Source organism: Enhydra lutris, unplaced genomic scaffold (genome assembly GCF_002288905.1).
Source record: "Enhydra lutris kenyoni isolate GAN:26980312 unplaced genomic scaffold, ASM228890v2 scaffoldscaffold12, whole genome shotgun sequence".
Taxonomy (NCBI): Eukaryota; Metazoa; Chordata; class Mammalia; order Carnivora; family Mustelidae; genus Enhydra; species Enhydra lutris.
Window position 1 is genome coordinate 48,749,560 of NW_019154096.1, and position 25,868 is coordinate 48,775,427.

At 37.6% G+C, this 25,868-nt stretch overlaps 1 protein-coding gene across 1 annotated transcript in view; it reads left to right on the forward strand.

The window, feature by feature from the left end:
* The window catches only part of LOC111145361 (coiled-coil and C2 domain containing 2B), a 99,673-nt gene that overhangs the window by 23,963 nt on the left and 49,842 nt on the right, over positions 1-25,868 (forward strand). Inside the window, exons 10-17 of the mRNA XM_022500224.1 lie at positions 8,963-9,103; positions 11,102-11,210; positions 11,411-11,529; positions 14,223-14,400; positions 17,166-17,316; positions 18,176-18,323; positions 23,920-24,058; positions 25,194-25,397. Coding sequence (XP_022355932.1) covers positions 8,963-9,103; positions 11,102-11,210; positions 11,411-11,529; positions 14,223-14,400; positions 17,166-17,316; positions 18,176-18,323; positions 23,920-24,058; positions 25,194-25,397 — 1,189 coding nt within the window. The remainder of the gene's footprint in view (positions 1-8,962; positions 9,104-11,101; positions 11,211-11,410; positions 11,530-14,222; positions 14,401-17,165; positions 17,317-18,175; positions 18,324-23,919; positions 24,059-25,193; positions 25,398-25,868) is intronic.

Here is a 25,868-nt window from a genome sequence, read left to right on the forward strand (position 1 = left end):
GAGAGAGGAGGAAGCAGGCTCCTGCAGAGCAGAGAGCCCGATGTGGGGCTCGATCCCAGGACCCTGGGATCATGACCTGAGCCGAAGGCAGTGGCTTTAACCCACTGAGCCACCCAGGCGCCCTAAAAATAACTTCTTTAAGCTGAGTATTGCAGTTGCTATGGAAGATATAAAATAAGGAAAAGACAAGGTCCCTAGTCTTTAGGCAATTACAGAAGTGGCTCCAGCCTTTCCTTAAGACCCAGTTTTGTGTAAAAATATTTCATAAAGTGTCACATGAAAGTAGTTGTAATTTTAATATCCATTGATTTAAAAAAAAGCACGTGTTAATTATAAACCACCCTGAGTTCACTAATATTTTTAGGATCATATTAGTCTCAAGCATTTGTATATATTTGAGAACTAGTCTATATATACACATGTACAATATGTATTACTAATTCAGTTTAAAGGTAATACTCAAAGAGCACATAGATTTAAGAACCCCTGTAAAAAAAAAACATGGTCTTAAAGTTGGGAACCATTAGCTTATAGAATAGCTGGGAAGAGAAGAAAGTATGAAATAGCTGGAAAAATAATTCTAAGACAAAACATAATTGTCAAGATCTCCAAAAGCAGGAAAACTCACAGGGAGGTACTTACTGGATAGAAAGTTCACCTATGCATAAAGATACAGTAATTGTCTATATAAGAGAGTGGTTTGGTAGTTAAAGAATTTCCCTGCCTGTTTTACAGGTTTTAGAGGTTTTACAACCTCTAGAGACAATAGTCTCTAATAATTGGTTTCCTAGAATAATCTAGTTAAATGCAAACAATATTACTTGAGAAGGTTGACATATACCTTGCACAAGGCCTGGCACGTAATGAGCCCTCTATATATTACTTGAATGAATGAATGAGTGAATGAATGAATAGAAGCCATCAGTATTTACAAAACAATAAATTGGTGTTTTTTAAAATAAGATTAACTAAAATTAAAGGCAAAGAATATACATTGGCATAATGAACACAGAACAAGTAAGCTTTATTTTTTTTTATTTAAATTCAATTAGCCAACATAGAGTACATCATTAGTTTCAGATGTAGAGTTCAGTAATTCATCAGTTGTGTATAATAACCAGTTCTCATCATATCATGTGCCCTCCTTAATGCCCCTCATGCAATTACACCTTCCCCCTTGGACCTCCCCTCCAACAACCCTCAGTTTGTTTCCTATAGTTAAGAGTATCTTATGGCTTTTCTGCCTCTCTGATGACATCCCATTCAGTTTTCACTCCCTTCCCCTCTTATCCTCTGTGCTGTTTCTTATATTCCACATATGAATGAAACCATATGAAAATTGTCTTTCTCGGGGCACCTGGATGCTAGGTGGGTTAAGCCTCTGCCTTAGGCTCAGGTCATGATCTCGGGGTCCTGGGATAGAGTCCCTCATCAGGCTCTCTGCTCAGCAGGGAGCCTTCTTCCCACTCTCTCTCTCTGCCTGCCTCTCTTCCTACTTGTGATCTCTCTCTGTCAAATAAATAAATAAAATCTTAAAAAAAAAAAAAAAAAAGGATGTCCTGGGCAACGTTTTAAAAAAAAAAATTGTCTTTCTCTGGTTGACTTATTTTGCTTAGCATAATACCCTCCAATTTCATCCACATAGATATAAATGGTTAATATTCATCCTTTCTGATGGCTGACTAATATTCCATTGTATATATACCACATCTTCTTTATCCATTCATTTGTCTGTGGACATCTGGGCTCTTTCCACAGTTTGGCTGTTGTGGACATTGCTGCTATAAACATTGGGGTGCTGGTGCCCCTTCGGATCATTACATTCGTTGTATCTTTGGGGTAAATACCTGGTACTGCAATTGCTGGGTTATAAGGTAGTTCTATTTTGATGTTCTTGAGGAACCTCCATACAGTTTTCCAGAGTGGCTTCACCAGTTTTCATTCCTACCAACAGTGAAAGAGGGTTCCCCTTCCTCTGCACCCTCTCCAACATCTGTTGTTTCCTGACTTGTTAATTTTAGCCATTCTGACTGGTGTGAGGTGGTATCTCACTGTGGTTTTGATTTGTATTTCCCTGATGATGAGTGATGTGAAACATTTTTTTAATGTGTGTGTTGGCCATTTGTATGTCTTCTTTGGAAAAATGTCTGTTCATGTCGTCCACCCATTTCTTGACTGGATTATTTGTTTTTTGGGTGTTGAGTTTGATAAGTTCTTAATAGACCTTGGATACTAGCCCTTTATCTGAAATGTTATTTGCAAATATCTTCTCCCATTCTGTAGGTTGCCTTTTAGTTTTGTTGACTGTTTCCTTTGCTGTGCAGAAGCTTTTGATCTTGATGAAGTCCCAGTAGTTCATTTTTGCTTTTGTTTCCCTTAGAACAGGTAAGCTTTAATGCAAGAAAGAGAAAAGTAAGCTTTAGATGGGGTCTGATGGTGGTAAATAAGGGTCTACCTCTATGTGTGTGTGCTTGTGTGTATGTGTGTAGGAGGGTTATTGAAGAGGTCATCGCTTTATCAAAGCAAAAGAAAGCAATGTAATAGATTTTCATTCAGGAAAATTTTTGGAGTGGTGTTGAAATGCTGCAAAGAGTAGTTTGTGGACATTTGAAAAAACAGTGTTTCTATTAGAAAAAATATATACTTAACATTTAATGACTATCTGTCTACTAAGTGCCTGCCTGGCACCCACAATCAACTGGTACCCAGTATAGAAAGCTGTAAATCATTCACGACCCCCTTCTTGTCTGTCTTTTCATCCCTCACATCCAACCAGTAACCATTCCCATTGATTCTGCTTTATTTCAGGTGCTTATGTCATAGCCCGACTATACAGTCTCCTAAAATACCTCTTTCATTTTTTTTTAAAGATTTTATTTATTTATTTGACAGACAGAGATCACAAGTAGGCAGAGAGGCAGGGAGAGAAAGAGGGGGGAAGCAGGCTCCCCGCTGAGCAGAGAGCCTGATGTGGGGCTCGATCCCAGGATCCTGAGATCATGACCTGAGCCGAAGGCAGAGGCTTAAACCACTGAGCCACCCAGGCGCCCCTAAAATACCTCTTTTAAAGCCATGCTCCATATTGAAACCAAAATGATTTTCTATGTATATTAAAACCATATCACATGTATAATATGTATTACTAATTCTATTAGTAATAGATGGCTATTAGTAATAATGGCTTTCTATTACCTCTACAATAAAATTTAATAACTTTATCATTATCTGTAAGGCCCTGTGCAATCTGACTCATACTTACCTCTCCAGCCTCATAGTAGGGGCTCTCTGCTTTGGAACTTCATAGTCAGTGCCCTAAATGGACTCTCTAATATCTATATATCATGTGGCTTTTTTTTTTTAAGATTTTATTTATTCATTTGACAGAGATCACAAGTAGGCAGAGAGGCAGGTAGAGAGAGAGAGGAAAGCAGGCTCTGCTGAGCAGAGAGCCCGATGTGGGGCTCAATCCCAGGACCCTGAGATCATGACCTGAGCCGAAGGCAGAGGCTTAACCCACTGAGCCACCCAGGTGCCCCCTATATATCTTGTTTTAATGTCTCTTGTTTCTAGAAGGTTCTTTCATGTTTTCTGTTTAATACTAAGTCAACATATACGTTGTATTCAATTGCATGTTACTTTCTCAGGGGGCTCTTACTTGCCCATTAGATTAGATTAAATTCTCCCTCTCTCTCTTTATTTTTTGTATAGTCACATAGCATTTATATATTTCCTCTTTCATAATATTCATCACATTTATAATTATTTGTTCTGTATTTTTCTCTCCTGGGATATTAGTTACCATCACCCAAAATATTTCCTATCACATAAGATATTTATTATGTGTTCACTGATTTGAATTGAGTGTCACATACTCTGAGATTTTTCCCTATTATCACCTTTTATTCTCTTACTTAAACCCATACTCTAGCTGTGTGGACTTCTCTTATAATACCTAAACATTTTATTGCATTAGTTAATTTACATGTCTGTAAGTGTCTTGAACCCAGAGAGCATGTTTATTTATCTCTGTATCCCCCTTGCCCAGCACAGTGCCTGGAAAGCAGTAGGCATCCAGTGAATATTTGCTGAAGGAATAAATGGCAGTAGACTTCTATTTCTAGTAGACTGGATTTCATGAACAGCCCCTTTAATGAAAACAACCAAAAATGTCTGATAAAATACAAATATTAACTTTATAAACATATTGCCAAAATGGCAGAAAAGTAAGGAATCTGCCAAAGCCAAAAACAAAGTGAAAGGAGAAATCATAAAAATTAGTGAGGTGTAGAGCCAGCTTTTACCTAAGGATAGTTACCTTGAGCTGTCATTCAGACAGCTTCACGGAATGCCAAAAGATAAAGCCAAGTTCAACTTAATTGGAAAGTCTAACAGGAGATCACTCTCTAATGGGTGTTAAACCTCATGAAGGGGTAATATAAAGGAGATAACAAAGAAACTTGTCTTTGACTTTGTCACTAGACAGGAGGAGGAAAATGTTCCTTTGAAAATTCATAACCACAAGCCAGCATTCATGCAGATTTATAATCTGAATTTATAGTACTTACGTGGTCTAAGATATCAGCTTTAATTTTTTTTTAAGATTTTATTTATTTATTTGTCAGAGAGAGAGAATGAATACAAGCAGGGGGAGCAGCAGGCTGAAGTAGAAGCAGGCTCCCTGCCAAACAAGGAGCCCGATATGAGATTCAGTCCCAGGATCCTGGGATCATGACCTGAGCCAAAGGCAGATGCTTAACCAGCTGAGATACCCAGGCATCCATAAAATATCAGATTTAGAATTTAACTTAAAATAGCCCCAAATCAGTAGTGACAGCAGATAATTGGCAAAGTCAATAAATACTCTTTCTGGAAGTGCAAAAATTTAACCCTAGCTCAGAGATTTTCCACAGATGTGAAATTCTAAGGAATATAGGCTTACAGTAAAAAAAAAAGAAAGATTGAAGAGCAAGAAAGTGGAAAATATATAGGTAGGTCTCAGTGAACAAATGCTGTAATGCTGTCTCATGAGGTACAAATATATAGAGAGAGTTCAAATATATATCTTTTAGAATGGAGTAAAAAATGGAGGAGTGTAAGTGTAATTAAATATTTTGAGGAGGCGAGTAAAGGTAAAGCTTAATATTAAACTTTGATAAATTAAGGGCTTATATTTTAACTTATAACATTTAAAAGAAAAGAAAAAAGATATATCTCTCAAATCAATATAAGAGGAAAGTGAGACAATATGAAAATACTGAAACAATCCAAAGGAAAGCAAGAAAAGAGAGAAAAAGGAACATAGAAGCAGATGAGACAAGTAGAAAACAAAAGAAAATGGAGTTAAACCTAAATATATCTAAATGGGCTGAGTGCTCCATTTTTGTCTAGATTAGTAGACTGGATTAAAATTTTAAAAATCCATATGGAGCAACCTAGGTGTCCATCAATAGATGAATGAATAAATAAGATGTGGTATATATACATCATGGAATATTACTCAGCCATAAAAAAGAATGAGCTCTTGCCATTTGTGACAACACGGATGGACCTAGAGGCATTATGCAAAGTGAAGTAAGTCAGACAGAGAAGCACAAATACCATGACTTCACTTATATGTGGAATCTAAAAACAAAACAAACAAAATGAACAACAACAACAGAAAGAGACCGTAAATCTAGACACAAACTGGTGATTGCCAGAGGGGAGAAGGGTAGGGAGTTGAGGAAAATGGGTAAAGGGGAGTGGGAACTACAGGCTTCCAGTTGTAGAATGAGTAAGTCATGGGGATAAAAAGTCATGGGGAATATAGTCCATGGTATTGCACTGGAGTCATATGGCGACGGAGGGTAGCTGTACTTGTGGTGAGCATAGTATAACTTCTAGAACTGTAGAATCATTACATTGTATGTATACCTGAAACTAATATAACATTGTGTGTCAACTATGCTTCAATAAAAAATTTTTAAAAAGTAGGAAAAAAATTCCAAAACCAGGATCCAATTATATCTTATTTATAAGAGACTTACCTACATCATAAGAATATAAAAAGTTAGAGAACAGAAATATTGGGGAAAAAAATCACACAAACACTAACAAAATAAAGGTGCATAGCTATGTTAATATAAAGTAAAATAGATCTTTATTTTTTATTTTTTTAAGATTTTATTTATTTATTTGACTGAGAGAGACAGCAGAGCAGGAACACAAGCAGGGAGAGTGGGAGAGGGAGAAGCAGGCTTCCTGCTGTGCAGGGACCCCCCCCCCCCCAATATGGGGCTCGATCCCAGGACCCTGGGATCACCCTGAGCCAAAGGCAGACGCTTAATGACTGAGCCACCCAGGTGCCCCAAAATAGATCTTTAAAGGCAAAAAGCTTTAGTAGATATAAAGAGGGCCACATCAAAATGATGCAGTTTAGTTAACATATATTCATATATATGTTTATACACATAAATACATATGTGCATATAATAATATGTCTTCAAAATAAATAAAGCAAAATTGATAGGAGTGCAAGGAGAAATAGCAAATTCACAAACATATTGGGCAATATTAACACACTCCTCTCAGTAATTGATGGGACAAGTAAACCAAAAAATTTCAGTATGGGTATAAAAGATTTGAACAACATGATGAACGAATTTGACTTAATATATAGTTATAGAACGTTGTACCCAACAACTGCAAAATGCCACTCTTTTCAAGAACACAGGGAACATTTACAAAAGTTGATCTTCTGTTATTTCAATAAATCTCAAAGTCTCAGTATAGTCAACTGATTTAAATCATTCAATGCAGAAAGAAATCTAATACAAAAATATAACTAGAAATCTCTATATGTTTGGAAATTAAGAAATACATGTCTAGAATAATCTATTTTTCAGAGAAGATATCATTGATAATTAGGAAAGATTTTTGAATTTACTGATTAAGAACAAATATATATCAAAATTTGTGGTACAGTTAAAATAGTACTTAGAGGGATATTTGTTTATTTAAATACACATTAGAGAAAAGGAAAGGTTGAAAATTAATGAGCTAAGCATACTTAAGATAGGAAAAAGGATAGAAGGAATGAAAGAGCAGAAATTAATAAGATAGCTATGATAGAATAAGTAAACTCAAATGTTTGGTAAAAATTGATAAACTCTGGGGCACCTGGGTGGCTCAGTGGGCTAAAGACTCTGCCTTCGGCTCAGGTCATGATCCCAGAGTCCTAGGATAGAACCCCACATCAGGCTCTCTGCTCTGTGGGAGCCTGCTTCCCCTTCTCTCTCTCCCTACCTCTCTGCCTACTTGTGATCTCTGTCTGTCAAATAAATAAAATATTTTTTAAAAAAATTAAAAAAGAAATTGATAAACTCTGGCAAAGCTGATCAAGAAAAGAAACAGCATGGGGCGCTTGAGTGACTCAGTTGGTTAAGTGTCTGCCTTCAGCTGAGGTCATGATCCAAGGGTTCTGGAATCAAGCCCCACATCAGGCTATCTGCTCAGCAGGGAACCTGCTTCTCCCTCTTCTGCTGCCCCTGCTTGTGCTCTCTCCCTCTTTCTGTGTCAAATAAATAAATAAAATCTTGAAAAGAAAAATAACGCAAATATACAATACACAATGTCAGGACAGAAAGGGGGACATTACTTAAGATGCTGTATACTTTGAAAAACTTCATGCCTAAGAATGTAAACATTTACATGGAAAGGAAAAATCTGTACAAAAATACAAACAGAATTGGGTTTGGGTGGCTCAGTTGGTTGAGCATTGACTCTTGATCTTGGCTCAGATCGTGATCTCAGGGTTATGAGATTGAGCCCCACATTGGGCTCCATGCTCAGCAGGGTGTCTGCTTGAGATTCTTTTTCCCTCTCCCCCTGCCCCTCCCACTTGTGCTGTTTCTTTCCCTCTCTCTAAAATAAATAAATAAAATCCTAAAAAAAAAAAAATACAAAAGAGAATATATCCAAGAAGTGAAAGGAGAAGAAAAAAAAAAAAAACTCTAAGTAGTTCAATCATTGTTAAAGAAATCCAATCAGTAATTTGAAATTTTTCTGCAAAGAAAACTCCAGGCTCAGATGACAAAATAAGGATTCTGTAGAACATTTGAAACAGTGATTCTCAAAATGTGGTTCCCAGACCAGCAGCATCAGCTTCATCTGGAAACCTGTTAAAAATGCAAATTATCAGGTCCACCACAGCCTTACTGAATCCCAAACTTGGAGTGGGGCTTGGCAATCTGTGTTCAGCAGGCCCTCTGGTGATTCTGATATAGGAAATGTTGGAGGTGTCTGACTTAAAAATAGCTTCTATTTTCACAAACTCTTTCAAAGAATAGAAAAAGAGGCCACATTTTAAACTTCATATATGACATTATTTTATCTTTGAAATTAAAACTTGATAATACAAAAACTATTGCAACCCAATTTCATTCATGAACAATTACAAATATGCTAAGCAGAATTCTATCAAATAATACAGTGAATTGGGATCACTCCAGGAGTGCAAGGATGATTTAACATTAGAAAGTCAATTAGTGTAATTTGTCATACTAATAGTGTGTTTGCGAAGTCATGAAACAGAATAAGTATCTTTTAAAACAGTGTATTACCTGTTTCCAAATAATATGATCACTAACCCATCCAGCAAAGTACCTCTAAATTTGAAGCAACAATTTCAATTGTTAATCTGGAAAAAGTATAATAAATACACTCCAGAATGACCCGACCATCTGGAAAAGTCTGGATTTTAGCAGAACACTTTTGAATAGTGAAAAATCTTCAAGTCATAAAGGAATTAATCTCTTAATGGAATTTTAGTAGCTATATCAAGATGTGGGTAAAATGGAAAAAAAAAAAAATCACAAGGTGCGGGTATCCAGAAGGGTTAGTGCAATACATTCTTCCAGGCCATTTTAAATGATTTGTCTTTCTAATCCACCAATGTATTTTTGATCTACTTTTATTGTTGTAGTAATACAAAACAGCTCTATGACTTAGAAAGGGAAAAAGACCTCTCCCTATTCCACAGTATATTACGGACTTGGAAACAAATAAAATCCCTTCGACAACGGCAAGGGTTTACAAGCACCTCAGTAAAGTTACAGTTCCAAAGGTGAGTGGCTGCTCTATTCGTTCTTGTAGGGCTCCTGAAGAACTGCCCACGAATAACTGGGAATTCAGAGTAACTGGGAGAAAATCCAGAAGCTAGACTGCTATTTGATTTAGTCAACAAAGGACTTGTATCTTGAATATATGAAAAATTCTTATAACTTAGTAAGACAACTGGATTTTTTTTTAAAGATATTTTTAATTTATTTGACAGAGAGAAAGAGAGAGAGAGGTTACAAGTATGCAGAGAGGCAGGCAGAGAGGAGGAAGCAAGCTCCCTGCCCAGCAGAGAGCCCGACGCGGGGCTCGATCCCAGGACCCTGGGATCATGACCTGAGCCGAAGGCAGAGGCTTTAACCCATTGAGCCACCCAGGTGCCCCACAACTGGATTTTTAAAATGGGCAAAAGATTTGAACAGATACTTCTCTAAAGAAGGCCCATGGATGGCAAATGCACACATGAAAAGATGTTCAGCATCATATCCTGTCAATAGAGAGAGGTCAATTAAAAACACAATGTGTTGGGGCGCCTGGGTGGCTCAGTGGGTTAAAGCCTCTGCCTTCGGCTCAGGTCATGGTCTCAGGGTCCTGAGATCGAGCCCCACATCGGGCTCTCTGCTCAGCAGGGAGCCTGCTTCCTCCTCTCTCTCTGCCTGCCTCTCTGCCTACTTGTGATCTGTCTGTCAAATAAATAAATAAATAAATCTTTAAAAAATAAAAAATAAAAACACAGTGTGAATATACTATACACCATTTAGAATGGCAAAAATCCATAACAAAATGGAATTTAAAAGACAATAACAAATACTGACAAGGGTGCTGAGCAGCAGGAGCTCTCACGAATCGCTGATGGGAATGCAAATGCTGCAACCCTTTGAAAGCAGTATGGCACTTCCTTACAAAGCTGCACAGACCCCGCAGTCAAACTCCTAGCTGAGACAGTCATAGAAACATGGTTAGTGGAGGAGATGGTTACAATTAAAAACTGTACTTTTTAATCACTTAAGCTATTTGTGAACTGTTGTGGGAATAACTGGTTCCCTCTCCATGGTTCATATCTTTTTTCAATACTATAAGAGGGGTGCCTGGGTGGCTCAGTGGGTTAAGCCTCTGCCTTTGGCTCAGGTCATGATCCCAGAATCCTGGGATCGAGCCCTGCATGAAGCCCTGCATGAAGCCCTGCATGAAGCCCTACATGAAGCCCTGCATGAAGCCCTGCATCGAGCCCTGCATCGAGCTCTCTGCTCAGCAGGGAGCCTGTTTCCCCTTCCCCCTCTGCCTGCTGCTCTGCCTACTTGTGCTCTCTATTTCTGTCAAATGAATCAATAAAATCTTAAAAAAAAAAAAAAGAGGTTAAGAGGTTAGTGTAACTTCAGCCTATTAAGAAAGACATTTAGTTTGTTGATTTTTCTTTCTGCTGCAGTGGTTTGTTTGTTTTTTTTTTTTAATTTTATTTATTTATTTGACAGACAGAGATCACAAGTAGGCAGAGAGAAAGAGGAGGAAGAAGGCTCCCCACAGAGCAGAGAGCCCGATGTGGGGCTCGATCCCAGGACCCTGGGATCATGACCTGAGCTGAAGGCAGAGGCTTTAACCTACTGAGCCACCCAGGCACCCCTCTGCTGCAGTGGTTTTAGCGAAAGTGCTTCTGACAATTTCTAAACCTACCCAATGTGAAACTTTATTGTAGAGTCCTGAATTCATGTAAACTTGCTTCCTTCCCTCCACATCTTTAAACCAATCTGATACGCACATGCACTCTGAACCCCTGAGCAGAAAAGGAGAGCCACAGATGCCATAAGCTTGTCCAGAACAGTAGCTCTGGACCAGTACTGCCTGCTCAACACCCACTCTTATTCTCACTACTATTGTCCTTGAGTAGTAAAATTATTTGTTGTAGCTATTGGTCGTGTGTGTATGTGTGTGTGTTAGCAACACCAAAACCAAATCTCAAATACGTCTACTATTTCTTCTTTGAATAATTATATTTATTATTAATTAGGATAAAAATGAATAAATGCGATGAACAAAACCAAGAAGAACTGTTAGAAATGTCTGAGGCTGAGAAGGAAACTGAAGGAAAAGCACTTAAGAATGGGGAAAAACAGGAGGTATTTATATTACAAAATAACATTCAACTCCTCTTAACTGGTTATAATGTTTAATTGTTTGGTAAAGTAGGAAATCTTGGTATTTTTAACAGTTACCCAACAAAACGACACACATAAAAAATAAAAGTTTAATTTTAAGAATAGTTGTCTTAAGCAGTGAACTTAGATTGTAAATTATGTATTTATATTTTGGTTTCTAGAGCTTCTCATATTTAGCTTCAGAACTTGGAGAAAGAGATATTGAAAGAATAAAGCCAATTACCTTGATGCCACATCTTTCTTTCACTGCAGAATTAACAAACTTATCCAGGTGTTCACTGTAAGCATTTTAAAGGATGATTTCTCTATTATAGGTTGTCTATTACATTGTTTTAATAAAGTGAGTACCATATGCTTGGCACTTTACTAAGTTTTTAAACATATTTACACATTTAATTGCAAGTATAGCTCTGTGGTATTATCCTTATCTTAGAGATGGGGTAATTAGACTTATGGAAGGGTAAGTTGCCCAGGGTCACACTTCTAATTCATGACTGAGGTAGAACATAAACCCATTTGGTTTGATGATTGCTTTTTGTTTCGCTATGACAGTAATTTTTGTTCAGGTGTAGATAGGAGATAAAGCCACTGTAAAAAAAAAAAAAAAAGATTATGTGGTTGCCCTTGATTATTAAGGGGAACTGTTGCTTTCATAAAAACTATTCTGTATCTGAAGGATCCTCTGGGCAATTTTCTACTTTGTAACGAACATCTTCCATTCCCAATTGTGACTTTTTCCTTGAGCTGTTTTCTCCCTATTCCTAGAACATTCACGCAAAAACAGATCTAATATAGATCCCCATTTCTCCCATCTCTGGGCCCATGGATCTCATCTCCTTTAAAGAGGATATGGCAGCTTTAGAACCCTGAACTAAGTTCAACTTTTCAACATCTCTGTCCCATGGGACCCTTTGTAACAATTCATCTTTGAATATTGTGAATGTGTATCATTTAGGAGGGTAATAAATGTCCAACAAATATCCCTATTTATGAAATGATTGAATGGATGATTACATTTAAAATGAACCTAAAGAGTAGCAGATACAAAGGCACAATTACCACTACCCTCTTTCTAACCAGCAAAGTGCAGCAGTGGAAGAACGCTTGATTTGTTCTACACCTACTTCCAAAGAGGACCCGAGATGATTATTATGTAAGACATGCATACAAAAGGACCATCTAAATGAGGTTAAGAAAACATGAGCCATAAAATGGAAGTTAGAAGTAAAGAGGGGAGGGTGCCTGGGTGGCTCAATGGGTTAAGCCTCTGTCTTCGGCTCAGGTCATGATCTCAGGGTCCTGGGATCGAGCCCCACCATCGGTCTCTCTGCTTAGCAGGGAACCTGCTTCCTCCTCTCTCTCTCTCTCTGCCTGCCTCTCTGCCTACTTGTGATCTCTCTGTGTCAAATAAATAAATAAAATCTTTTTAAAAATACTTAAAAAAAAGAAGTAAAGAGGGGAAAGAGAAAGAGGAATAAACTTAGTGGAAGTCAAGGCAAAGTGGGATGTGTTCTGTCTTTTCAAAGCTATTGCTATTATGGGGTCTTGCTGTCATTATCCATTTGAAAGGTCCAGTTGAATAAGGATATTTTCTCTGGAGAAGAATATACTGATGTCAAGGATAGAGATGAAGGGAACACAGGGACTAAGGATGAATTATAAAGAGTTTACAGGTGACAAAAAAGGCAAGATTTCCTGAGGATAAATATAATCCTGAATTAATGAGTTTTCATAATCGGTTCATGAGGTCATTATTAAAACTACTTTCAGAGGGCAACATAAAGGGGAAGTGTACCTAAGATATTTCTCTAAAGTTAATTGAGAAGATGCTTAGAAGAGGCCAACAGGGAGATAGGAAAAATAAGTAATCTTTTGTCTCCTAACCCTCTGAAAAGGTTATATGGGTAGATATGGGCACCAGGAGATCCTGGACCCATAGGACAATTAGGGTGAAGAACAGAAGGGCATGTTATGTTTCAACCTAGAGCTTATCTTCCAACCAGTCTTCTTCCTTCTGAAAAAGAGAAGTCCAAACATCATTTGGTCAGTTGCGTTACAGCTGAGAGGATATTCAATAAATGCTGGGTGAATGAACAAATGAATGAATGGCTGGCAGACTCTCTTTAGGATTTCATATCACTTAAGGGATCAGTTTATTTCCCAGCGAGTGTTTCATAGGAGCCCAGGGAATCTGGCTTGCCTCTCCGATCCTTGCGGTTAGAGAAAGAATGTCCTGGAGGAAAACAGTGTACTATCTAAGGCCTAAAGGGATTTATTTATAAAGACCTTAAAGAGGACACAACAAGCCTGTTGACTGAGAGCCACCTCAACGAGGTTATTGAAGATATGGCATATTTCTTTTAGGAGTGTGTCTTTCTTCTAGAAGTTAGAAAATATTTTTGAATTTTTAAATCAAGTTCCCCCACCCCCATTCCTAAGTCCCTCTGTTCCCTCCTCTTATAAGACATCTTATGGGGGCGCCTGGATGGCTCAGTGGGTTAAAGCCTCTGCCTTCAGCTCAGGTCATGATCCCAGGGTCCTGGGATCGAGCCCCACATCGGGGGCTCTCTGCTCAGCGGGGAGCCTGCTCCCTCCTCTCTCTCTCTGCCTACCTCTCTGCCTACTTGTGATCTCTGTCTGTCAAATAAATAAATAAAATCTTAAAAAAAAAGACATCTTGTGATGAGTAAGTACCATAATCTCTTCAAGTTTCAATTTAGTGAAATAAATAACAGTGATTTATATAGTACCTTGATTTTAGTCCTTTATTTTTGAGTAAATATCTTAAAAAAAAAAAACGTTTGAATAGGAGAGGCTTTTATCCACACATAGGCAAGCGTTATTGAGATTAAAGATAACATTTGTCCTCTAAAATGGTCATACTTTAACATGCCTAGATGCATTTTGAAAAGAACATTATGTTGCATCCATTTTGCTTTTCAGAGATCCTTTAAAGATTTATTTAATTTTTAGGCATGAACAAAAAAGGAGAGCCAAAATTCAGAAGCTTAAATATTTCATTAAAATACTATACAACAATAAACAGGTTTCTTGTACTTCAGTATCTCCTCTTCAGTTTGATTTTAAAGTCATATTTCAGCAAATTTTCAATATTCAGTTGATATACTGGCCTGAAACAATTTGCTTGGAGGTATGCCATCATCATTTACTTTTGTATCTTATTTTATGCCATACATAATTTTTAGCTTCTTGTTAGTTACTGTTACATGTGGCAAGTAATTTCTATTTAAAGATGATGGATCTTTATGGGTAGGCAAACTATTTATAAATAATGTATTTATAACTCAGCAATAGTCTTGTATGCTACAAGTACAAAATTATTTGATTTGTGGCTTTCTAAATACTTCCATTCTTTCCTGCTAAAATTCCTCTCAACCCTGGATGTGCAGCACTACTATTCATTTGTTCATGAGATGGAAGAGGGTTATTTAAACTATAATGTGTAACATAGCTATTGTTGGTATTGAATGATTTCTCCCAATTGTCTCAGCCCTGACTTAGTGATTTCAGTGTGTTGCTGAATTTGTATGTGTGTATGTGGTTTCATTCATTCATTCATTCATTCATCTATTTATGTTTTGGATCCCTTTAAGAATCTGATGAAAGAACATACACACACAAGACTCCTGATCCCTTTCCAAAGACCCAGCCTAAGAACCCCTGCACTAAATGGAGAAGAAAATAGGACAATGGGAAAAAATTAGAAACATTAAAGTAGTCTAGATAAGAAGTCTTGATGGCTAACATAGGGGTTAAACTTGCAACTAGACCTGAAAGGAAAGTCAGGAGGGAATAAAGATTTTTGTATGTGAACATCGAGTGAGCTTTGGGGAGTGAGGAGAGAATTATGATTATAAATCTAAATCAAAGGTATTTTTACAATACCTAAAATAATTTTTTTTCTATCCCTGATGAGAGGGTACATTCATTTTGTTCATCTATACTTCAAGTTTCTATCATCTTAAAATGTACCTCTGTTGAAACTTCTATTTAAAAAATACACTGAATATAGTTTCCTACTGTACCTAAAATAAATTGTGAATAATCCAGCCAGTTGAAGTATAAAACTTGCCTCCACCCCCAAGTAGATAAATGTGTATTTCAAATTCTTCATCATCCTACAACTTAGAACATGATCTTAGCAAACTAAGAGTCAGGGAAAGAAAGGAATCTAGCTGGGATTAAAGTGCACCATGAGCAACTGAAAATGTTGTAAAATAAATCTAAATGGCTAACCTAACAGATTCTGACCTACATTTTGAATTTACTTCTTATCATTCCCTTTATTCATTTTTCACTTGAGCCAAACTGAACTGCTTGGGTTTCCCCCCCCCATACATCCTTGCAATTTCCTACTTCTGAGCTTTTGAACATTCTAGTTCTCCCACTTACAAGGTCCATCTTCATTCTTGACACTCCATCCCAGCCACACAGTGATTTTGAGAGCTGCTCTCAGGGGACAAGGGTCTCCCAGGAGACTTCACTCATGAAGGTGGAATTCTCTACCTTCACCTTTACTATCCAGGGTCTGGCCTCCAGCTCCGCAGTCCCAGAAACTGGATTTGACAGTCCATAAGAATATGTCTGTATCCCCTAAACAAATCACAAGGCTGATCTGTAAAATAAAAAATGCCAGTGTAACATTTGGATATAGTTATCAGTATAGTTATGCCTCTTTTCACTTACCTAGTTTACTGATTTGCAGTAGGAAATTTCTTTCATAGGCCTGAACATGCTGTAAGCCCATTAGCTATAACCCCTACATACCTTTCTGTGTTAAGGATGCCTTTGTCAAGGAACTAGTGTGCTGACTTCTAGTCACTCTTGCAGGGACAATATTTAGATGAGCAAAAAAAATATTTGCTTCTTTGACTTTCCTTTTGCTCTGCTTTTTTGGTTAATTAACCATCCTTTTGATTGACACATTCTTACCTTTCAGGAAGCATTTTTTTTTCCTCCTTGATTTTCTTCTTCTTTGAGCACGTCACTATTTTCCCAAATACTGACAATACAGTATAGGTCAAAATAAGATTTTTGTTTAAAAAAAAATTATGTTTGGGCATCTGGGTGGCTCAGTTGGTTAAGCCACTGCCTGTGGCTCAGGTCATGATCCCGGAGTCCTGGGATTGAGTCCTGCATCAGGCTCCCAGCTCCCCGGGGAGTCTGCTTCTCCCTCTGATCGTCTCCCCTCTTGTGCTCTCTCTCAAATAAAAAAATAAAATCGTTTTAAAAATTAGATTTGTAGTTACGGCAGTGATGGAATGGTAGTAGAAAGGACAGCATACAGAGTCAGAAGACCTGGGTTTAGTACCCAGTGGACATCTATGGAGCTGTCCACTCAACCCCTCCCTTTCTCCTTCTTCTGCGACTCTTTCTCCCTCCCCTACCTCCCACAGTTTGTTTAACTTGTCCTCTGATTCTATGAACCAATGAATCTCCCTTTTCCTAAGCAATTCAACCTGCATTTCTACCATTTATAATAAAAACTAATGTAGTTTCATATAGAGACTCAATTGCTGCATTTATAAAATTGGAAAATAATGCCTATTTCCTAATCATTTGTATCAGGCTTAAATGAGATAAAGAACTTTAAAAGTGCTATGCAAAAGTAAGGTTTTTGAGTATTATGTTATATGTACCTCTATGCTCAGAACTCTCTTTGTAATCCTTTAATTCAACTCATTTTCTCTGAAACAAGTAAAAGGCATTATTTTTAAGGGCTTATGATTATCTCCTTTCTCATAATCATATGGATGAAATGCTCTAGAGAAATACCTATTTTATATGCTAGTATTTTTTTAAAAAGAATAAAAATGTGTTGAGGGTTCTCATTTTAGCTCCCCACCCCCCATTTTATACTTTCAATGAGCCATCAGTTGTTTCTTTTATATTTAGGTTTATGAGATAAGTAAAAGAACAAGTTTACTGGCAAAACTATATTTACCTTTACCTAACAACACAGAGGTGAAAAGTAAAACTGTTTTGGAATATGTAGAATTTAGCTCTGATGAGCTGGTCATACCTGCGTGTGGAGAAGTAGGAAGCAGTAAGTTTATTTAACATGTCCCCCTCCCACCTTCATTCTCTTCATGAGTTCTATATCCTACCTAACTCTGGGTCATTTATGTGAGTCAAGAGTGCTCTGTTTACAGTATTAGCTTTAAAGTGTATTAAATTCTCCTTTCAGATGTTAAACTAAAATTTTAAAAACTGACTTGAATCAGATCTTTGAAAAATCTGGAATTTAGAATTGGCACCTGTGCTTTTCCTAAATCACCTGAGACAAGAGCAGTACACTCTCTGGAACAGGAGCTCCTGTGAGCAATGAGGAGAGAGGAGGAAATAAGTAGGCAAAAAAGCCTGGGAAGGACAGGAATAAGAAAGGAATGTAGTTTGCTTAGAGTCCAGCTGAAGTGAGAAAATAGGGTTGTGGGAACCCAGGAGAAAAGACTTAGGGCAAAAAATTTAGGGAGCAACCAGGAACTCAGAAGAAGTTTCAAGGAGTATTGTTAGGCTCTCTGGAGAATGAGAAAGAAAATGGGTAGAGGGGGGAAGACTCAGGACTGTAGGGAAAGGGGACAGAGTAGTAGTTCTGTCCTTTCCTGCTGGAAGCCACTTCCAGAAAGAATGGTTAATGATGCTTCTAGTAGTAAGAAGAGGATAATAGAGGGGCTCATCCCTAGGTCTTCAGATCAGTATTTTCCTCTCTGTTTTGTAGTCTGTTTGAAGTAGTCTGCCTTGAGGTACCTTTGATGGAAAATGAGGGAGGGTTCTAAGATTAGAGCCTGATGTCACCACAGAACAGCCTGGGGTTCCACAAGTAAATCGGGGGAGGGGGGGCTTCTACAATGTGTCACACTCTACGCTTTAATAAAAATTCATGTTTTAATACTTTTTATAAACAGATGTGCCTTTTCTTCTTGAGGGAAATGAAACTGAAGAAATTTGTCTTTTGACATCAGGAAAACTGAGCTACTCTCTATCGTGGGCTTTAGACGAAAATGGTATTCCTCTGACACCCATGTCACAGTCATTAAGATCTGCTTACTGCAGGTAATAAACTTTTATGCTTGACAAATAATGCCATTCCTCAACAAAGCATCACACAGAAACCTGTGTCTGTAAAAGAGAAAACTCTAGCAGTGGCAAGAGTAGTCTAGTTTATTTGGACTACTTATTTTTATTTGGATTCATATGTAAGTGAATGTATCTCTAACGCTTAGGCTTATAGTTATATGGATGATGGGAGAGGCCGTTCCATAGGTCTTGCAGGCAGAGGCCAAGACCCCCAAGGATTTTATCTCTGGATCCTTGGTATATCCCAGCCTTTCTGGATTATGAAAGAACCATTTATGCATTATCAATTTGCTAGAAGAAAAATCCTAGAAATCTTATTCTATGCCCTAGGACTTCTTAGAGAAATTGGGATTAATATCTAGATCATACCACAAGTAGGATTACTAGAATTAACTACAATAAAAAATCTATAAAAAGGTAATATTGCTTTTGAGCTGTGTTTGAATAAAACAGTAAATATAAAAAGCCAAGTAGATTCCCTCATTTCAAAATGATGGTAACAGAAAGATGTTTCCTCCTCCCGATCTAAACACATGTATATTTTTTTCTAACATTGTTGTACCCAACTATATGACATTATGGAAAAGTCAGAACTATGGGAACAGTAGAACATCAGTAGTTGCCAGACATTAGGAAGAAACAAGGATGGATAGGCAGGGCACACACGATTTTTAGAGCAGTGAAACTCCTGTTTGTATGATACTATAATTGTAGATAAATGTCATTACATTTTGTCAAAACGCATAGAGTACACATCACCAAGAGTAAAGCCTAATGTAAACTATGGACCTTGAGTGATAAAATGATGTGTCAGTCATTGATTGTAACAAATGCAACTCTTTTATTGCAATAAATGTAATAAATTATAATTCTGGTACAAGATATTGAGAGTAGTGGAGATTGCATGTTTTGGGGGGGAGGGGACATAAGGAAACTGTGCACTTTCTGATCAGTCTTGCTCTGAATCTGAAACTGCTCTAAAAAAAAGTATTTTTAGAATAATTTTTTTTAATTTTTATTTTATTTTTTTTAAAGATTTTATTTATTTATTTGACAGACAAAGATCACAAGTAGGCAGAGAGGCAGGCAGAGAGAGATGGGGGAAGCAGGCTCCTTGCTTAGCAGAGAGCCCAATGTGGGGCTCAATCCCAGGACCCCGAGATCATGACCTGAGCCAAAGGCAGAGGCTTTAACCCACTGAGCCACCCAGGTGCCCTAATTTTTTTAAATTTAAAACATTGCTATAAATAACTTGGATTAAACAGGAAATCACAACTGAAATTAGAGACTGTTTTATAAATAAGAGTGAGAACACTATGTATAAAGTCAGTGGCATATGTCCAGAGTCATAGTAAGAGTTCATAAATGATTTTCTTGGGAATAGTTTTAGAGAAAAACAAACAGTGTCAGTAGCACTCAGCAACTGATGTTGAGAAGGCTGAGGTCGTGGATGTGGATTATTTTCCTTTTTTATTTTATTTTTATTTTTTTTATAATTTTTTAATTTTTTAATAAACATATAATGTATTATTAGCCCCAGGGGTACAGGTCTGTGAATTGCCAGGTTTACACACTTCACAGTGTAAGGGCCTATTTAGCCAGAGTGATTCCATCTGGTTAAACAGTGATTTTGTTGTTTATGCAGTAAAACTTAAACTGACACCCCCCCCCCCACCCTGGCCCAGGGGAACTTACTTAAACGCAAGTCCCAGAAACCAGTAGAATATGGCCGACCAGTCCCTGATAACAGAGCCCAAATACAAGGGCAGGTCAGGTCAGGTGGAGGTAAAGAGCCCGAATGCAGGGATGAGTCGGGCCAGGTGGAGACATCCAATCAGTAAAGTGAGCATACTGTCTCCCTAGCTACCAAGGAGTGTGGGCCCCGCCTTTTGGGCGCCAATCCTGACCAAGGTGATAGGCTAGTTCAAATAGCTACTATGGGGTGAATTGTAATTCAACTGGCCACCTGTGTGTGACCTAGCATGATTGTGCCGCTTTCTCTGCGTGTTAACAATCTCATTGGCCACCTGTGTGTGGCCAGGCTCAACCACATGGCCTTTGCTCTATAAAAGTTAGTCGGCAAGGCAGGGGGGTGTCGCCCTCTCTGTAAGAGGCAACCCTGACCAGACGGTTTGATTCTCAATGCTTGGCATGAAATAAAGCTTTGCTTGACCTTCGCTTTGTATCAGTCTTGTTCCTTTGACCATGGATCCAACAACAGGACTCACCATAGCACATACCCCTCCTCCAATGTCCATAACCCCACCACCCTCTCCCTACTCCTTTTTTATTTTTAAAACTGAATTAAGTTTTGAAAAGAGGCTTTAAAATAAGACAGACAATAGAATCAAAGTATAAGTTTCTTGAAAATTGGGATAATTTTTATCTTCTTAGAATAAATGATGAAATCCATAGAAAAAGAGCCAGAATGTATTAGAAAGAGTATGTGATCCTTCAGAGTCAAGAAGATATTGAACCAGAATATAAGTGATAGCTTGGCTCTAGAGAAGAGGAAATCTCTTCAAATCAGAGAAGGAAACGGAAATTGCTGTGTAGACAGGAACATAATTTTGATGATGTCCTTATTTTGCTAAGGAAACAAGGTCATCTTCTTAGAGACCTGAATAATAGCATTTTAGAGAAAAGTGGACAGTTAATAAAGGTAATCCATTTTGGAGTTAGTGAATAAGATTTTAATACTCTGAACCATTATATGCTTGTATTTCTTCGTTTTTCCCTAGCATCATCCCCACTGGGGCTATTCCCAATCTTTGCCTCCTTATACTATTCTTTTTTTTTTTTTTTTTTTTTACTTTTTGGAGTCAAATATTTATTCTTCTTACTCTTAAGCTAACTTGTATATAGGTAATTTGGAACTTTCCTTTGTCTTATTTAGGATCCTGAGGACTTATTTATATCCTTTTCTTACATTATCTTTTAACTCTTCCATTTCCCTAAGACGTTAGTCTTTTATATTCAAGAAGCCTTCTTTGTTTTAAAAACAAAGAAAAACCCAAGCATTTGATTAAACCCTGAAAACCTGTCTTGGCTGTTTTTTCTGTCCAAGTCCTCACTTGTGTAGTCTACTGATCTGTGTACAAGGCCTCCATTTTTCATTCACACATTCCTTCCCTAACTCAACCCATTTATTCCTGAACACTACCAGTGACCTTCTGGCCATCGTCACTGGCCTGTCCTCATCATTTTGCTTCTTGAAGTCTTTTCTCTCATGGCTTCTATGATGCTGCAGTTAGCAGTTCTCAGGTTTACAAAAGATGAAAAGCAGTTCTGTTAAAGATTGGAACAGATGACAGATTTCAAGAGGCAGTGAATTGCAAGAGGTTTCAAAGTCCAGAGCACTCTCTTTTTTTTTTTTTTAAGATTTTATTTATTTATCTGACAGATCACAAGTAGGCAGAGAGGCAGGCAGAAAGAAAGGAGGAAGCAGGCTCCCCACTGGGCAGAGCCCGATGCGGGGCTCCATCCCAGGACCCTGGGATCATGACCTGAGCTGAAAGCAGAGGCTTTAACCCACTGAGCCACCCAGGCGCCCCCAGAGCACTCTCTAAAGAAGTTACCTTGGGGATGCCTGGTTAGCTCAGTGGGTTGAGCGTCTGCCTTCGGCTGGGGTCATAATCCCAGGGTCCTGGTGATGTAGGTGAGGTTTAGGGATGAAGTCCAGAGCCCATGACCAAGAAAGAATTCTTGAGACATCTTTGGTGCAAAATGGTGATTTATTAAAGCACGGGACAGGACCTATGGGCAGAAAGAGCTGCTGCCCTAGGATTGTGAGGGGTGGCAGGTTCTTTACGATGGGGTTGGGGGAGAAAAGGAAAAAGGGAGGTTTCAAAAGAACTTTCATATGCTAAAGTGGACCTACAAGATACCTGATACCAGAGGCCTTGCCATTGGCAGTGTCATTTTTCCCTTCTTAGCAAGGTATTAACATTAAGATAGTTGGGAGATTCCTAAAGAATGTCACCTATGTCCCACCCAGCCTTTGCTTTGTCCTCAGCCAGCCTTCTGGTCCCTCATCACTGGGATGGAGTCTTGCATCAGTCTCTCTGCTCAGCAGGGGGCCTGCTTCTCCCTCTCCCTCTGTCTGCTGCTCCCCCTGCTTGTGCTCTTTCCCTCTCTGTCAAATAAATAAATAAAATCTTAAAAAGAAGTAGAAGAAGAAGTTAACTTGAAGTAAAACTTTACAATTGGGACATCTGTGATCAAAGTGGTTGGTTCCAGAACTCTGCTCTACAGTTGTGGGCACTCAAAGGCTGGTGCTGAGCAGAGGTTCCAGGAACCTGGGATGGGTGCTCCAAAAGGCAAGGCTGACTTGTGGGTGTCAGAGCATGGAGTTCTCCTTTGGAGCAGGGAGCTCTGAATGAAAGTATTCATGTACTTTCTGATTTACTCATTCACTTATTCATTCATCAATGAGCTGGAAATGAAGCAATAAACCAAAAGATCTTGGAATACTTTAATATCACATTGAGCACACTTCTCAAATCTCAATGATTATAGTCCAGAGTTTTCACTTAACACATTTTTAAAATATAGAAGTGTTTCTTAATGAAACCTAGTTAATGAAATTTTCTGACATGGTTAATTGACTTTTTGTGTTTGCACCTCTATATCTTCTACACCTTCATTCTACATGTACTTTTCTTGATGAAAATCTGCACCTTTACTAATTCTTTCAGTCAGTTTCTGTGGCTAGCAAATTTGTTTAGTTTTTGTGTATCTGAAAATATCTTTATTTTGTCCTCATTCTTGAATAATAGTTTGGGTATAAAATCTGAGGTTGATACTTATTTTCCCCTTGACACTTTGAAGCTATGATTGCATAATCTTCTGGGATTTATCATTCTTATTTAAAAGTCACCATGTTGGTGTTTTGTAGACAGTCTGTCTTTCCTCCCTAATAACCTTACCTTTTTTTTTTTTCTTAATTCATAGAGACAGAAAGCCAGTAGTTGGGAGTAGAGAGGAATGGGGAGTTGTTGTTTAACAGTTTCTTTTTGGAATGATAAAAATTCTGGAAATAGGTAGAGATGGTGGTTGTACAACACTGTGAGTATACTTAATGCTACTGCATTGTGTTACTTGCTTGGCATTTGGTTGTGGAGAAGGGAGTACAGGGGACAAAGGGATTTTGGCATAGCCCACAGCTGAACACCTATATGGACGGCTGGAGGAATTATTGTAGCAAAGGCAGGAGATGTGCTGAGGTCTTTATTACTCTCCCTGAGGAAGAAATCATGGGAGTACATTGAAATCCAATCACAACTTTTTAATTTTAAGGCTGTAACTGGATAAGTTTCTCTCCCTAATCTATTAATTAACATGTAAGCTTTGCCTCAGCCTTTGTGACCTAGGCTAGCACTCTTCCTATGAAAAGGAATATTTCTTACATGATGGTATAAGAAATCAGATCTCAGGCCCTAGAGATCTCTTCTGACAAAGATATCAAAACAGTTCAAATATAAGGACAGAAGTAGGAATTAAAAAAAGAATACTCATACTTCACCTATTTGTAATTTTGCTTATATTCACAAGATATTTTTCTCTATGTTAGTGTGTTAAGGAATGTAAATGCAAGAGGGGTTCCTGGAATTCCGTGGCTCATTAATGCACAGAAGCTTTTTGAGTGGGCAAAGGAAGTAAAAATTGATCCAAATAATCCAGAATATTCTGATCTAATGGAATTTATTATGGTAAGTTATGGCAAGTATCAATACTGTATATTCTATTTCCTAAGCTCTACCCCCTTATAGTTCATAGTTTGCTGTATATTTTTCTAGGCACCAGGAGGCATATAAAGATAACTCTGAGGACAGATACGATTTTCAACCAGTTTTACAGTATTGTAAAGACAATTAGAAATTCAACAACTGAAATAATTGCTACTTAGGCCTGATGGTTGGTACTCTGCCATTGCTTTGCAGCCTGCAGTACATCCTATAGGCTAACCTTCAGGCAAGCATCTCTTGTACAACTACTGAGTACCCATAGTATTCTAGATGCCAGGGCTATAGAGATGATCTATAGACACACTCCTACCCTCAAAGACTCTGTTCACTGCTTCTGTCCTTTCTTACAACCACCTGAACTGCTCTGCATGCCTCAAACATGCTTTCTTCATGCATTTATTCATGTCATTCCCTCTGCCTAGAAGGGCACCCTAGGTGGCTATTTTACCTACCATGCAAGTCTGATGAAGATTCCACTGATAACCTCAGTTAGATGTGGGCCCTTCTTTCCATTCCCTCCTGTTAACTTTTTCTTTCTCTTTATAACTTCTATGACTCTGATATCATTCTGCCTTTTACTGTAGTTTTTCATTCTGTGTTTTATCTTTCCTTGTAGAACTACAGCGAATAAATCTTTGATAGCTAGCACTTTTCCTTGCATGGACCATGTCTGCACATTTGCATTTATTGAGTAAAACAATGCATAGATTATTGCAGTTAAGCTTCCCTAAATCAGAGCTTCCCAGCTAAGGTGCTCTGTTGATTACAGGTATACAGAAATATTGATCCTTTCTCAGCATTTATGGCAAAGAGATATGAATAGGTCTCATCTTTTAACCCAGTATGCAATATAAATATTCTCATTTTTCGTATCTGTCATGACCAGGAAAAGATTGGCAAGCCATGGAGGCTGGATTCTATTTTTTCTTTTCTTTTTTTTTTTCCAGATTCTATCTCTGTATAGAGTCATTGCTCCATTTCCTTCCTATATGGCAACTCTAACATCTAGCAGTTGAAGGGAAAAAAGTGTTTTGAAATGATTCTCAAATTTTAAAAAATTAATATTTTAAGTAAAAACTCTATTATTTATGTTTTATAGTACATGAAACATAAAGGACAGGAACTTCCAAAATATTTTCGTCTGGAACAGTTGCGAGATGAATTTAACTTTGTTTCTGAAGAAGAAATGAAAAAGAGTAAACGTTTCCAGCTATTGCAACTTAGAAATGCCGGTCAGTTAGACATTTTCCTTCTGCAGCAAATACCCCTTTACGACAAGGATATTCCAGATTTAGTCCTTCAGGTATGTGATTTCTATTTGAATATTGTTTATTGTATGATAAATTAATAATTTTTGCTGCTTTAAATCTATCTTAATTTTTCCTTTTTTTAAACAAATAAGTTTGTATTAAAAACCTATTTTAAAAATAGGTTATAATAGACTTATTTAAATTTTGTTATTATCTATAAGAAAAACATGGATAAACTCTTCGATATTTGTCTTCATTTTATTCTGGACTGAAAGTAAATTGCAATAAGCCACTTAATATTAAATAAAAGTCGTTTTAAAAAATAGTGTGTGTTTGTTTTTGTTGTTGCCACATAGCCATCCTTTAGTTTGTATACCTTAACTTAGAGGATACACAAACAAAACTATACAGGACTCATTACATTTAAAACTCAAGGACATTCATATTCTGAACCAAATGGACTGTCTGGAGACTCTCTTTGGTGTGGCTCAGAGGTAAAAGGGGAAAGGCAAATTAATGATTTT